The following is a 15,430-nucleotide window of genomic DNA, read 5'->3' on the forward strand; positions in this document are numbered from 1 at the left end:
TTGAACTGCCATGCGCACCCGGTAACAAGTACAACTCGATAAGACAGAAGTACCTTCTAAAACATAATATTAGGACTTCAAATGCTAAGCAACCAAAAGATTGAAAAAATGGATTTTCTAAATTAACCACCGACCAGAATGTGTAGTATAATTACAAAAAGATATACATCAGAAATAATTGCTGCATGGCATGCAGCAAGTGACATTTACGCAAAAAATAATCTCCTGTCTGAACATTTCTGGGCACCACAAAAGCCAGCTACTCCTGCAAGTTGATGGTGTGACCATTATTCTCAATATCAACCAGTTGAAACTTCGGTTGAACAGACAAACAGTGTCATTTGAGGATTATTAGAACAACATAATCACAGATAACATTAAATACTACACAGCCTGCAGACCTCTTACCACAACAAACCCCACGATATCAAATAACAGGTTCAAGGAAATAGGCATTTCCTCTTTGAGCGGAGTGACTGAATGTCCTGCAGAAGTGCTTTGCAACATTGCAGATGTGTTTACTACAGAGTTTCAACCAAAAGCATGGCTTTGCAACTTCTTTAATGACCTTTCCAAGCAAATATTGACTTCGACTTCATAAATATACGGCTCTTAGTGCCAATTATCCTCCGACAGCTCCACTGGACAAGCAGGTGCTGAACTAATAAAAGCTCCCTTTGTACAGGGCGGCAGGCACCATCTCTAATTCTACAGATATGTAGAAGATGCATATCTTTTACCATCGGGGATGTGATTCTCCATAGGTTCTCCAATACTCCTGCCCATAGTGCCTAGTACTGCTTTTACCAAATGGAGAACTGTAAAAGTTAGACTGTCTTCTAGACCAGTTGGTCCTCTCAAATGGAGAAGAGTAAGAATCAGATGGTCTGCAAGAACCGCTGTTTCTCGTGCTTTCCCTTTGAACATCCCTCATTTCCTCTTCTAAATCATGATTTGCACGCTGCAACGCAGAAATAATACAGAAGTTAGGAACTTACCTACTTCCCCATTTCATTTGTCCCAAAAACATACTTCTTTCTTTAAATGGAAAAATCAAAACAAAAACAAATGTTTATATACTAATGCTAATTAAAAAGTATTTTGAATTTAATGTGACTTTTTATTCGTTTATTTTCAACCATTATTTTATATATATCTTCCAAACTAATTAACTAGTTATCCAAACATCTTTTTTTTTTTTTTTTGATTTTATATATATCTTCCAAACTAATTAACTAGTTATCCAAACATCTTTATCATAGCATAATTCCAAACATCTTTATCATAGCATAATTCATTTAGACTCTCTTTATTCTTCAACTCTTGAAAAGTACAAGTAGGTCATACAAAAGGGAGGAGGGACTATCAGAGGAGTCGCACTGGCCAAAAAGAATATTGCACGAGAAAGAGACACTACAATGGAAATGAAGGGAACTGGAATTGTACATCAATGAGATGGGAGCTTTCCATAACAGTCATACTAAAATTGACTTGGCACTACCATGAAACTTGGACATGGTGTAATTACCGTGAGTACATGAGATACACTTGAACTTAAGCACATGTATGCTGTCCAGCTTGACTAGACCATTAAAATAGACAAGCAAGCTGTCAGCTTGACCATATTACTGGTAATACATGGTGCTGAACAGCAATTTGATGATGAAATGACACACAAATACTTGATTGCTGACTTGGTTGGTCAATTGACAAAAAATAATTTGACAAGCTAGCTAATACAGAATGTCCACTAGAAACAAGTGAGTGCTAACTTAACAAGTCAGCTGACTAGGACCAATGAGATATCAAACTTAAGACAAATTAATGGTACGTGAAGCATGCAAGGCGAACACAGCTGGAGCTAAGATTCAGAAGACTTCCGGCACAAGATTTTTACTAGTAGATGAAAGCTATTTATCTCTCTACCAGCATCGTACAGGCTCTAATACCATATGAAACAAGAGGGAAGTTTCTTATGAATATGTTAGAGCATCATACAATTGGCTTCACTTAGGAGTTTTGGCAATAAGGTAAGTTTCCTTAACAGTTGCGATCCTGTGGAATATTCTACAGAATGTTCTTATAGATTCTCTTGCTTTTTAACGACATAATCATTAAGAATATTCTACCGGATGTTAAAGTCTATATCTGCATGGTATAGACATGCAGCTTGCAAAAACTATTAAGATGGCAGAGTGCTGGAAAAGCATATGATCAAATTTTTTGAGCAGAAAGAATGAAAATTTAATCATACGTAAGTGTACCTTGTCGGAATTTGAGAGAACAGCATATGCTTCCCCAATCAACTTGAATAGCCTATCAGCATCATTGCGAACGGTCTCAGAGATCTCTTTCCACAAGCCTCCATCATCCGCAGCATCACTCCTTGCCAAAATTTGACCCGCCTACATAAACAATATAATGAGTACACTATCGACTATTAATTCAACCTCTGAACTCCAAAAAGCTTGAGACTTACCTTGTCAGGATGATGTCTGAGGGCTGCTTTCCTATATGCCTTCTTGATGTCAGATTCTGTATCAGATGACTTGATTCCCCTGCCAAAGAGATTTAAGATCACTAATATCTCGAATGCATAAAAATATTTCACGGATGTTCAGGGAGCAAAGGTTACAAGAGGAATACACCAGCTCTACCTAACCACAACACCAGAGTATCATCTACCAGATGCAAGATCTTCAGGTCAGAAACATTGACAATGTGAATCTGGTAGATTTCAATGTAGAGTAACCAGTTTCTCAACTTGGAAGAGTCAAAGTTTAACAGAGGACACCTTCTTCACAGAAAGTGAGGTAATACTACATCAAATGCAAAAAAGATAATACACAGTTTGTATCACAGAAGTACTGCACCACCCACATAAAAGCAGAGCATGCATTCTCACAGACTAGATACAAATATTCAGTAGCCAGTAGGTTTTTTCTATGGTACAAAGGTCTTTCTTATTGCATAAAATAGAATCTTTAGGACCATCACAAAAATGTTTATCACAGCGTTCCTTCTTCCGGACACCACTCTATGGGACTGGATTGATACAATAGTGGACATCACTATTATAATGAATCATGCAAGATTACACTTAAAATTGGCTAAAATTAGACCTGAAATAGTGAAAAAAGAACAATACACGAGACAAAGGAATTATATTATATGAGTTCAAGTACAAGAAAGTGAGAAACAGGAGATAACATACAATTCTATGAACAATTAATTTAAAACTTTCATTTGGCAGGGTTATGTAATGCAGGGACAGTGGAGAAACAAGGAAATTTGACTTGGAAAGGATGGAATGTTAAATAACAGTAAAGAATGACAAGCCACATACAGACTACGTTAAATTCATTTATTTTTGTTGGAAAGTTTTTCGGTTTATCAAATCATATCAATGAACAAATTCAATGGTAATTGGAATGATTTGAACTTACAAAATAAGATAAAGATCCAATGACGTTCCTTTTTTGGCCTTCTCTTGAATTGACGAAAGCTGCCGACGAGTTCGCTTTGCGTCTTTAGCACTGCTTCCATTTGACTTATCTAGCGCCTCAGATCGTTGAGTCCTTTGTTGTGATTGAGTTTCCTGAAGGGATATGAGCCTCTCAAGATCATTTACAGCATGCCCATAGTCCCTTATCATCTCATGTAAGGTAGCCCTCCTTGAAACTGCCTGCCAAATTCAAAAAGACCGAGCAGATCAGGTAAAAGTTCACTTAAGACACAAAATGACTAGGATGACTGTTACAGTATGGACAGCATAATTAATGTTACAGTCTCAAGGAGCAGCTCCCAATAACAATATCAACACCAAATTTGTGGTGTAAATCAAGAGTAGGAGCATCCATGATAAACTACAACTGACTTAAAATCTTATGTCTTAACTGACACCACAGCTTTCGCAAATATTACTATTTTTACCTTTTAAAGTTATTTTCCACAAAGTGATACAGCATGTCAACCTAACTGAAAACGTTAAGTCCAGTACTTCGAAAAATATTCTGCTGTTTATGTTGATCAGTGTTTAAATAGTGGAGACACAATAAATTGTTTTTGTTCTATGCCCTGCAGACGAAGAGGCTGAGAGCTTTGGCTGTTTCTTTCAAAACATAGATTCACAAAAACCAAGGTGAAAAATAACATGAAAAATATAATATAACATGAATAACTAAAGATTAGAAAGAACTAGTAAATTATTAATAGAGAATGATACTAAATATTTTAGTTTGCTAGCTGGAAATCACAAGCTCAGGGTGATGTTCTGAAACATGGCACAGGATAAATGAATTATACTAATGGAAAATCCGTACAAGAAAATCTACATGAAAAGCAATTCTTAAATCAAATATAAAATATGATGATGCTGTCCTCTTTTTCTACTTTTCCTTTATAGTTAAGAACTTTCAGGAGGAAAAAAAGAAGAGAGAACGTGCGTTCCAGGCATGGCCTTTTGAGCTTAATTGTCCAGCAGGCTCTTACAACAGTTCTGGCCGCCCCACGATGAAACAATCTATGGAGCATCTTTTCGAACAGTCACCTAACAGTAGCACTAAAATCTTTTTCTTTTAAGTACCTTAGCGATTGGGAAGTCATGTAGCGAGTTGGCTTCTTTAGAAATGGTGACCCTGACAGTCTACTGCTATCTTCACATTACTTTTGGTGATTTTGGAAGGGGAGAAGGATGTAATGTACAAAGTTAGCTTTCTAGAATACAGAAACTAACAGCAACTGAAAAAATCTTATGTTCCTAAATTTTCCATTCAAATTAATTTTGACGTTTTTTTTTTTTTTTTTTTTTTTTTTTTTTTGGGGAGGGGGGAGGGGGAGGGGGAGGGGTGTTACAAAAGTAATTTTTAATTGGTCAGTAAACAATAGATTTTATAAATAGGATCAAAACCAGACACCAAGAAGGTGATTGGGAAGTACAGGGTTGGGCAGTCCCCGACGCAAAAATAACAGAAGAAGAGGATAAACTCTATACAAAAGAACCTATTCCTGAAACGAGTTAATGACGTATATCATTTTGCGTATCTCATATACATCCTGGAGTTTACACCAAAAAGCTAGCATAACAGACACTTATATTTCATCTCATGCACAGTGTCAGTGATTGTTTTGCCCTGAAAACACCTAGAGTTCCTTTCTCTCCATAGAACCCAACATACACATGTTGGAAGAGAAAGTTCTCGCTGAATTGTATTCATTCTCTTAACCTAATACTTGCTCCTTTGTAGGAGTGATGACTGCTAACTCCGCCCGATAATGTCTAACAAGGTGAAGACATGGAAACATAGCAAAGGCCTTACAATGGCTAGCACTGTTACTCTGTCCTGCTGCATTTAGACGGCTTAACAGATTGTAAACCATCCAGATCTATTAGGTCCCATTGACAATATACTTACTGACGCCTTATTTTAAGGTTTCATTTAAAAAAAAAAAATAGGGAACTTATCTGAGGTTATTGAAGATAGTTAGAAACAGAAAACCAAAAAGCATGCTTGCAAACAAACCTTTGTGTAGTTCTTGTCAAGAGCAATGGCAAGACTGCAATCTGCAATGGCGTCAACAATTTGACCAAGAGCTTGGTGAGCAGCAGCTCGATTGCAGAAACAGATAGCTGCAAAAGGACGCGACTCAACACTGCTGGATATAGCTGCAGTATAATGTTCAATAGCTTCCATATATTTTCCAGACTTAAATGCCTCGTTTCCGGCTTTCTGGTTTAAGAGAGGAAAACAATAAACTACTTCAGAAAAGCTAGTTGAAACAGAATCAAACTGAAAGACCCACTAACAAGAAACAGACAACTGAAAAGACGAGGAACTAACAGTCAGTTATTTTGGTCAACCCAATACCAGATAGAATCCTAAAATAACAAATAACATACCTTGCGATGCAAAAGTTCACGAATAGTGGCTGCTAGAGAAGATGATGATTCCTGGGTCATGTTTTCAGATCTACAGAAAGATAGAGCAAAATACTCAAATATCATTCCTGAAATCAAGGAGAAGAGGAAGAAAGTTGAACATGCTTCTTGAAAGTTCAGGCTTACCTTTTCCCAACAGAAACCATTTGCTCTTGTTTCTCAATTAAGTCAAGGGCCATCTCAAGCTTTCCAAGATGGAAGTGCGACCTGGACTTAAGGTGCCACCTCCAAAGCCTCACAGAGGAGCTTTTGCTATTGAGATCATCTAAGTTTGCAAAGTCAGAAGTAAAGTTCTTTTCAGCAATATCAAGAGAATTTTCGCACAGCTCAATCACTTCATTATACATCTGCAGCTGTAGAATATTATAGCAATGACACACAGAATTCAGAACCTAGTTGCATCAGTTTTAATGTTTTATAAGTTACCTAGTTTAAAAAGAAAAGATATTCAAAACTTAATCATAGAAAAGACCTTGCAAAGAGCCTCTCCTTTCATTTCAAGTAACTTTTCTGAATAGCAGCTGATAGACAAGGCCTCATTGGTAGTTCCAAGTGCCTTTTTTGCTGCATCTGCAGTTCTTTGTTGCAAAAGTTCAGCACACCGATGCATACGTTCAGATACTTTCTGCCACCAATAAATAACCCAATCAGAATCAGAAGTTCACCAAGACAATATTATTTTTGTAGCAACTCTATGCAGGATAACGATCTGGGAATTAAAACAACAAAATCACACATTTGTCCTTCTCCCAGGCTTTTATCCCAAATTCTTTTAGGAAAGACAAGGTTAATATTGGAATAAAAGTTTATCCATATTTATCCAGTTAAACCAAACATATATATTTAGATTATTATACACCGTGTATTTCATTTTTTTTCCAATGAACCAAACACCTACCAATAAAAGTATATTCACTAAATAATCCCATCATTATTTGATTCCCGTATTATAATCCCCTCATTATATTCCCGGTATAACTTGTTACCCAACAAAACAACCCTAAAGGAACCAAAATTTATTATAAAGAAGGGCAATTTTCTTTTCCAGATTTACCTATAGAGTATTAAAGAATAAGAAAGCTATATTTTTATCAGTAAAAGAAAAAGAAAAGCTATTGCTCACATCTCTTCATCACTTAGCGTGTCTGTCCTGAAAATTTTGCCCAACAAATATGCCCGAAAGTATTTTGCAATAACTGGTGAAATTCATAAAATAGGATAGAGTGTGATATTGTAATATTTCTTTCAATGTCATGAAATCAGGGCATATCTTCATCAAGATCTTTTTAATAGCTGCAGTCAAGAGGCACCTCAGGAAAGAAGATTATTGATGTATTGTGCCAACAGAGCTATGCAGAAATCTGTACAGAATAACCACAGTAGCTTAGGGACATGTTACAAATTTAGCAAGTCAAGCTCCTTGTCAACAATGTTGAATCTCTGAAACTACGTCCGCAGACACCCACATGCTTCACAACCCCAATATAACTCCCCCCTTTTTTTTTTCTTCCTGAATTAGACCCAGTAAAACTCATTATCAATAGCTTCTAATCTTATTGATGAAGCATCTTTTCCTTTGAACCGTATTTAGGCATTCCGGAAGAAGAATTTAAGGTTTGCAGAGATCATCACTATTCTAAAACAAACAACCCCACGAACATTCTCCGCTCGAATTTGATAAACCTAGTTTGACTAGCACGTCGATTAAGAAGGAAAAGTTTAACAATAAGAGTCAAATTACAGTTGGGGAAGTTTTTCATAGGTGAAAAAGTAGAGTAATTAGATGAGAAGAATTCACACCAAGATTAAGGACACATATACAAGTAGTAGTCTACATTATTTTGAATTAATGGAATTCGGAAAAGTTTGCCATTCAAAGAAATAGGGAAGCACTGGGACTGATGGGAGCATTAATTACACGGGAAAAGCAAAAATTGGTCACCTGTGCTTTTTGCAAGCCTTCTGCTGCTTCAATTGTAATTCTCCTATCCAGGCACAAATTAACTCTTGATTCCAAGCAATTGTTGTAATACTTAATTGCTTCTTCAACCTCACCAAGAAGCAGATAACAACTGGCATCCAAACATTGTCAAGATATATAAGTTTGTCAACAAATAATTCACACAAGAAGTAAAAGATAACAGTCTCGTAAAAGAACACACCTAATGATATCAGTAGCCCTCATTTTTTAATTTTTCTCCAGACAGGATAAAAACAAATTAGTTGGCACCAGATTAAATCCAGGACCTTTGTCTGCTCTAATACCATGTTGGAGTGTGTGACCATCTCATCTAAAAGCTTAAGTTGTTAGAAAGAGCACATTTTTATTTACCTAATTATGTCTTCAACATTTTCTATCAGTATTTTCTAATAAAAAAAGTAGACTTTTCTATCAGTGTTAGATATGGAATATTCATGTTAGAGACATCAGAAGCCACATGTAGTGCCCTTACTTTGCTGCTCGTAGCTTTACTTTAAGAAAGTGAGGGTCTAAGGCAGCTGCAGATGCACAATCACTGATGGCTTCCCTCATCCTTCTCAGCAACATTCGTGTGGCAGCTCGGTTGCTGTAGCATAACAAAACAGGCTCCAGGCAAGAGCCTGAAATTTCTGTAGCACAGACTGATTTAATACCCTTGGTGTATAAATCCTCAGCTTGCGAAAGATTTCCATCCTTATAGGCTTGGTTTCCCCTGATACAGATAAAATCTTTGTAAATACGAAGGACAAGTTCATAATGCTCAATGTCAGAATGTGATTGTTCAAGAAAAAGCCCGAGAACAGCCATAATGATGAAATTATTGCAGCGAAAGTGAAAACCAAAAGCTCAAAGGAAATCATGAAAATGCATAGCAATTCACCAAAGAGTAACTCAAAGATATTAGCACCTGATCCGCCACTTTTCACTGGCTTCACGGGCAGTGAGCCCCAGCATCCCATGGTCTTCATCAGCTTTAGATACATGTATACCTTTATTTCTCATATGAGATGTAACTCCGCTTGGGACGTCTGCTGAACTTTTACAACCAAAGGAAGAATGTTGAGCTGCATCGGAGGAGAACTCGACTTTTCTGTAATTTAAGTTGTTTGAACCACTGTCAACTTTCAATTTGTATTTTTTCCTATATTGGCGCCTTATGGATGATAACCCATCTTGTGCAGAGGGTGAAGTATAGGAACTAAAATCTCTCCGAGTATCAGAGTCCGTTCCAGAATCAGTCCCAGAAAATTTCTCATTTCCTTCTCCACATTTCTTCTGAGAGTCATTGAAAACAGGTGTGTCTTTGGCAGCAACCACATCCTCCTTGGTTTCAGTTGCCCCGGTAGAATTATCAGCAGATGTAGAAGACTTTGTATCCTGATATGGTGAAAAATCCATAGGTGAACAACATCCAGGAGACCCATTATTGTGCGTGGAACTGTTTTCGTTAGACAAATCAGCAGCTAACCGTTGTACCAAGGTTTCTTGCCTCAGTGACTTCTTCTTTTTCACTTTTTTGTCCCTCAATCTGCTACTTGTTCCACAACCCAACTTTTCATTTACTCCGGAAAATGAATTAGCAGTAAAAGAAAACGATTTATTTGAATTAGATGCACTAAAATCAAAAAAGGGCTTCCCAGGTGTAAATGGTGTGCTTGGAAAGCTGAATTCATCCTTCTTCTCAGCTTGAAGGCCAGAAGGTTCTTCGGGGGTGTCAACTTTCTGCTGGGATCCAAAACTCCCTGGTGTAAATAATGGAAACGGCATCTTATCCCTCTCCATGTTACTATTTAGATTATTCTGCAGCAATTCACTCGAGGCACCAGTCTCACTGTTAAAATTTATTGGCTGATTTTCTTTCCCAGAGGTTCCTGCAGAGAAGCTAAATGAATTTATTTGCTCACTGGAAAGACCAAACTTGGCATTAGTATGCACTGTTTCTCTAGGCATTCTTTTCTCCTTACTTCCCTTTAATGAACTAACAAAATTTTCATCAATTTCAGATGCACAAGCTTTCTTGGCATTTGGTGCTCCATCAATTGTATCAGCTTTATCAAAACCAGAGCTACTACCAGGATCGTTTACATTGACATCCATCGGCTGATCACAAGAATTACAAGCACCGCTTTCAGTTGAAACGTTCGAAGTATTTTGGTTAAATCCAAACACAAATACATTCTGGATGTTGACACGTGAGTTCTCATTTATATTGTTGGTCTTCTCAGCACCACTAACTGGTGCTGAATGGCCAATGTTCAATGAACTCATCTCATCAGAGAGTTTAAAAATGGGGTTTTTTGGTAAATCAGTGTCTACAGTATTCCTACTACTTGAAGCAAACTTGAGCTTCCCATCAGCCTCCAAGCCACTTTTTTGGGCATTCCAACAACCATTCTGATTGTGGGTCTTTTCCCTATCAAAATTCTCCACATCTTCAGCAACTTTACCATTTTCATTCTCTTTGTTCTTCCCTTTGATGCCATACCCAAAAACAGAAGTGCCATTAAATTTTGAACCCTGAGACTCTGCTCCCCTGTATGCTTCATCTTTATTACACACTCTGTTCCCTAAGTCAAAGTTATGTTTACTAGCACCAAACACAAAGTTAGCTTTTAATTTATCTGATTGCAATGTACTGGACTGCTCATTTTTATGAGATTCGCTCGAGCAATTCTTGACCTCATCAACTTGTGGTTGTCCTACATTTCCACTAGACTTCCTTTCTCCAAATTCCAATTTCGACTTCGAATTACTATTGCTCTCACTACAGTCAGGCTCCTTATTAGACACATTCAAATAGGATGCCCTACTGTTCTTATTTGTTCGACCAGCATTCTTGATCTTCGAGTTAAACTTCGAGCCACTGGTATTATTAGCTCCAAAAACAAAACCCAAATTCTCCAAATTTGAGTCCAAACCAAAAACAAAACCCTCATTACCACTTTTTCCAATTCTACAGCCCCCCATTCGCTCCACATTAGATTCTCCATTATTTTTGTTCAACATTGCCCCTAAATATAGAGCAAAATCACTCTTATTAGCACTAAAAACAGCAATTAAACTTTGCAAATTAGTATTCAAAGTAATTCACTCTTATTAGCACCAAAGATAGCACCTAAAACTTTCCAAATTAGAATTCAAAGTAAAATCACTCTTATTAGCACTAAAACAGCAATTAGACTTTCCAAATTAGTATTCAAAGTAAAATCACTCTTATTAGCACCAAAGATAGCAGCTAAAACTTTCCAAATTAGAATTCAAAGTAAAATCACACTTATTAGCACTAAAACAGCAATTAAACTTTCCAAATTAGTATTCAAAGTAAAATCACTCTTATTAGCACCAAAAACACCACCTAACTCTCCAAAATCGTATTCAAAGTAAAATCACTCTTATTAGCACCAAAACACCACCTAAACTCTCCAAATTCGTATTCAAAGAAAAATCACTCTTCTTAGCACTAAAAACACCAATTAAACTTTCACCAAATTCGTATTCACAGCAAAATCACTCTTATTAGCACTAAAAACAGCGATTGAACTTTCCAAATTACTCACTCCGTCCATTTTTACTTGTACCGTATTGACTTGGCACTCCCCTTGAAGGAGCCATAAACAGAATGACAATTTTACTATATCACCCCTAATCAATAAAACATACTTTAAAAGTTGTGCAGCCGCTAAGAATTCCTTAAACTTTTCAACTCAATAATTAATAAGGGTAAAATAGGTATGAAATGGTATATTATCAGTTTTCCAAACTGGACAAGTAAAAATGGACGACAATTTTGTAGTATACATGACAAATAAAAATGGACAACAATTTTGTAGCATACATGACAAATAAAAATGGATAGAGGGAGTTGCATTCAAAGTAAAATCACTCTTATTAGCACCAAAAATAACACCAAAACTTTCCAAATTCATGTTCACAGCAAAATCACTCTCAAAGCTAAACTTTCCAAATTAGTATTAAGTAAAATCACTATATTTTTTCTGGAAACTGAGCATTCAAAGTAAAATCACTCTTATTGGACCAAAAATAGCACCCAAACTTTCCAAATTCGTACTCACAGCAAAATCACGCTTAAACCTAAAGTTTCCAAATTCGTATTCATAGCAAATCACTCTTATTAGCACTAAAAACAGCAACTTAACTTTCCAAATTAGTATTCACAGCAAAATCACTCTTATTAGCACCAAAAATAGCAATTAAAACTTTCCAAATTTGTATTTACAGCAAAATCACTCTTATTAGCACCTAAACTTTCCAAATCAATATTCAAAGTAAAATCACTCTTACCAGTACTACTACTACCTTCACTGCCATGATCGGAGCTCTTAGAAACCGGGTCAACCCGATTAAACCCCGATTGTTTCCTCATCTTCACTAATCTAGGTTTCCTCCTTGATGATCGACCCGGAATATCCGAACCCGGTTTTGACCCCGATGATGATGACATTGAAAATGAGCAATTAAATCCTGCATCTAAATTAGATCTATTATTAGGTTTAGATGACATAAATACGATGATGTAATGGGTTTTTTTTTTTTGAGGTAAGAAATAAATATTTCAAATTTGGGGATTTAGGGTTTTTGATTGAATGGCTTTAGTTTGCTTTGTGATTAAGAAAAGAGGAATCTTTGAGAGTTGTGAAAGAGACTGTTGTGAGTGTTTCTTTTTCTTTTTTCCACACAGTGTTTGTGTGTGTTTTGGGTTTTGTTTTTGTTTGTTATAAGAGGAGAGCGGGGTAATTGGGGGTTTAGGTTGGAGTTTGAAATTGTTGTTGGGGGATTGGAGGGTTTTACATGGTTAAGGTAGTGGGGGAGGGGGTTGGCATATGTTGCATTAATATATATATATATATATTTTAAGATGATAGTGTTTGGGTCGACTTGTACTCGTCTAATAAGCAAGTTATCAAAAGATTTGACTCTAGGGAAAATTGATTCAAGCAAAAATATTTCAGACTGGACGAGCGATATCCTCACTTTTAAGGGCATCGTAGAGCGTAGGTTCGCGTGCATTCACGTGTAGTCATATTTTGGGACTTTTTTTAAATGGTAGTGTCTGAATCGACTTATACTGGTCTCGATAAGCAAGTTATTATAATATTTGACACTGAAAAAATTAATCCAAGCAAAAGTATTTCGAACGGACGAGTTATGTACTCGCTCTCAAGAGTGTGCATAGGTTCACGTGCATTCCTGTGTACTCATGCTCTAATTTTTTGAGGATTAGTTGAATATGCATAGGCGCAGTCAAGTTCAACAAGTCAATATTGTACAGTAATTGTCAGGTGCACATCTACAAGTGAAGCTGGAGATTCAAACCTCATTTCAGAAGTTAAATACGTAGTTCAAATCTTATGTTTATCTTCTTCCCTTTTAAATGGAGCTCGAGGTTCCAAAATCTCACATTTTTGGGTTTGTTTGGTGTCCCATGATGTGTTTTAATTAAATATTTCTTTTTTTCTTTCAAACTTCTCTAAGTCTAACACGTTGAAATCTTTATTTTCATTGCCATCGGGAAAAAAATATATAACTAAACCAAGTGAATATACTAAAACTAGTAGCATTGAAGGATATAATATATAATCAGCGGGTTCAACTGATCCAAATATATAGAGGATAAGTATATATGACAAGAATCACTAAAATTGCTACAAGAAAATAATAATTTTGAACATATAATTTCATACGTGTAATGATTTCATGATAAGAATATAAAGATATAAACCGTAAATGTAATTCCCAGATTCACCGATTTGTAATAGCACACTCGTCTTCTTGAAATTCTAAATTCTACCCCACTCACTTTGTTTTAGTGTTTTGATTTTTGTAGAGTTCAAATTGAAGTTTGAAATTGTGGTGGATTAGATGGTCTTACGTGATTAGACAACCACATTTTGACACTGATTTCAAAGTTTCAACAAGCAAGTTACTTTTTAATCTTAAAGAGCTGAGATCCAAAGAAGAACATTGCGGGAGTGAGTTGGTTTAGATGGTCATAAAAAAGGGAAAAGCTGCAAATTTAGTCGCTTGACCAAATATATATATATATATATATATATATAACTTTCTGATATTTAATATAAAATCATGTGTATGTATATTTTTTGATATTGCTTAATTTTTTTAATACGGGGTCTACTTTATTTTTTATTTTTTATATATATTGCTTTTTTTTAATATGGGATTTTTTTTTTTTTTTTGTAACATGAGTTGGAGGTGGACGGTGATACCACCTCCAATGCTCGTGCTGCGCACGGGCTCAACACTTTGGATTATAGTATATCTATGTCTATGTAGCTTTGTTTGAGTAGTGATAAGATATATATATATATATATTATGTTCAAAACACGATTAATATAACATTATAGTTTGTGCTCCGTATCCAAAACCTTATTATATTAGTGTTTGCTACGAATACAAAGTTTGCAAAAATTTATTAATACTTTTTAAAAGACTCTTTTAAAAGAGAAGACTTGTTTAAAACGAAACTATTTTCCTCTCGTTCAGACAAAATAATAGCAATATTTAAGCATCAGTTAATACTTGAAATTTTAATTCGATTAATTTAAAAGTGTAAAATATTCTATTGTTAATGTATATAGATTAGACCTAAACAATACTTAATATTTTTTTTTATCAAATTTTGATTTGGATAATTCTAATTCAAATTATTAAATTAATTTTACACGTTTAAAATGAAATAAAGTAGAAATTTGATTTTCTATTTAAATGAAGAACTATTATTTTTTTAATTTTTGGTGAATATTCTTGGTTTAGCTCATTTTACTTGTCATGTTGTCTTTTGCACTTTTTTTTAAGGAAACGTCAATTAGAATTATAATTTAACTAATTTACCTTATTTATTATTTGATCTCCATTTAATATTATTTTTTCTTTTACGACATTAATCTCTTTTCACATTTATTAGAGTAAGAATAAAAATTAAAATATAAATATTTTAAGTATATTTATTTTAGTAAACATAACAAATAAGTGACATGGCGGAATAGCAATATAACGCTTAAATATCTAGATTAGACCTCGGGCTAATATAAGAAAAGAAAGGAAATTACATGGTTTGACTACTTAACCTTTTGAAGAAAAGCAATAATATGGGATTTACATTTTTTGCTTTACAATAATTTCATTTTCTCTCATTAATGGGTTGATATGCATGTGGCAATTAATCCACCATTATTGACTTAATAGGAATACTTTGGGAATTACATGAATATTGTTTGATTTTTTAATATGGGATGCACGTTTTTTTTATATTGCTTAATTTTTTTAATATGAGATTCACCATTTTTTTTACATGAGTTTGGAGGATTTTTTTTTTTTTAACATGGGGTCCACTTTTTTTTTTTTTTTTTTTTTTTTTTTTAACACATGAGTTGGGGACGGACGACGATCCATCCCCCAACCCATGCTTATATATAGTATAAATATCCGCAAGCCAATATACATATATCATATAAGATATGATATTGCTTGG

At 35.1% G+C, this 15,430-nt stretch overlaps 1 protein-coding gene across 4 annotated transcripts; it reads right to left on the bottom strand.

The window, feature by feature from the left end:
* Positions 1–50: 50 nt before the first annotated feature.
* On the bottom strand, positions 51–12,725 carry LOC132060091 (uncharacterized). 4 transcript variants are annotated; one of them, XR_009415880.1, is made up of 13 exons: positions 12,222–12,724; positions 8,827–10,930; positions 8,392–8,631; positions 7,881–8,010; positions 6,411–6,563; positions 6,065–6,291; positions 5,900–5,969; positions 5,523–5,729; positions 3,447–3,685; positions 2,480–2,558; positions 2,265–2,405; positions 409–961; positions 51–265 (listed from the first exon to the last, which is right to left on the bottom strand). XR_009415880.1 is itself a non-coding variant. In XM_059452973.1 (12 exons), the coding sequence occupies exons 1-12, from the start codon at positions 12,439–12,441 to the stop codon at positions 737–739; spliced, it is 4,023 nt and encodes a 1,340-aa protein (XP_059308956.1). In that variant the 5' UTR covers positions 12,442–12,725; the 3' UTR covers positions 51–736. The 4 variants fall into 4 exon arrangements, 3 of the variants coding, with proteins under 3 accessions (XP_059308956.1, XP_059308957.1, XP_059308955.1); XM_059452973.1 differs by having other exon boundaries at positions 51–961; positions 12,234–12,725; XM_059452974.1 differs by having other exon boundaries at positions 51–961; positions 12,237–12,724.
* Between the last annotated feature and the right edge of the window lie 2,705 nt (positions 12,726–15,430).

Source organism: Lycium ferocissimum, chromosome 6, assembly GCF_029784015.1.
Source record: "Lycium ferocissimum isolate CSIRO_LF1 chromosome 6, AGI_CSIRO_Lferr_CH_V1, whole genome shotgun sequence".
Taxonomy (NCBI): Eukaryota; Viridiplantae; Streptophyta; class Magnoliopsida; order Solanales; family Solanaceae; genus Lycium; species Lycium ferocissimum.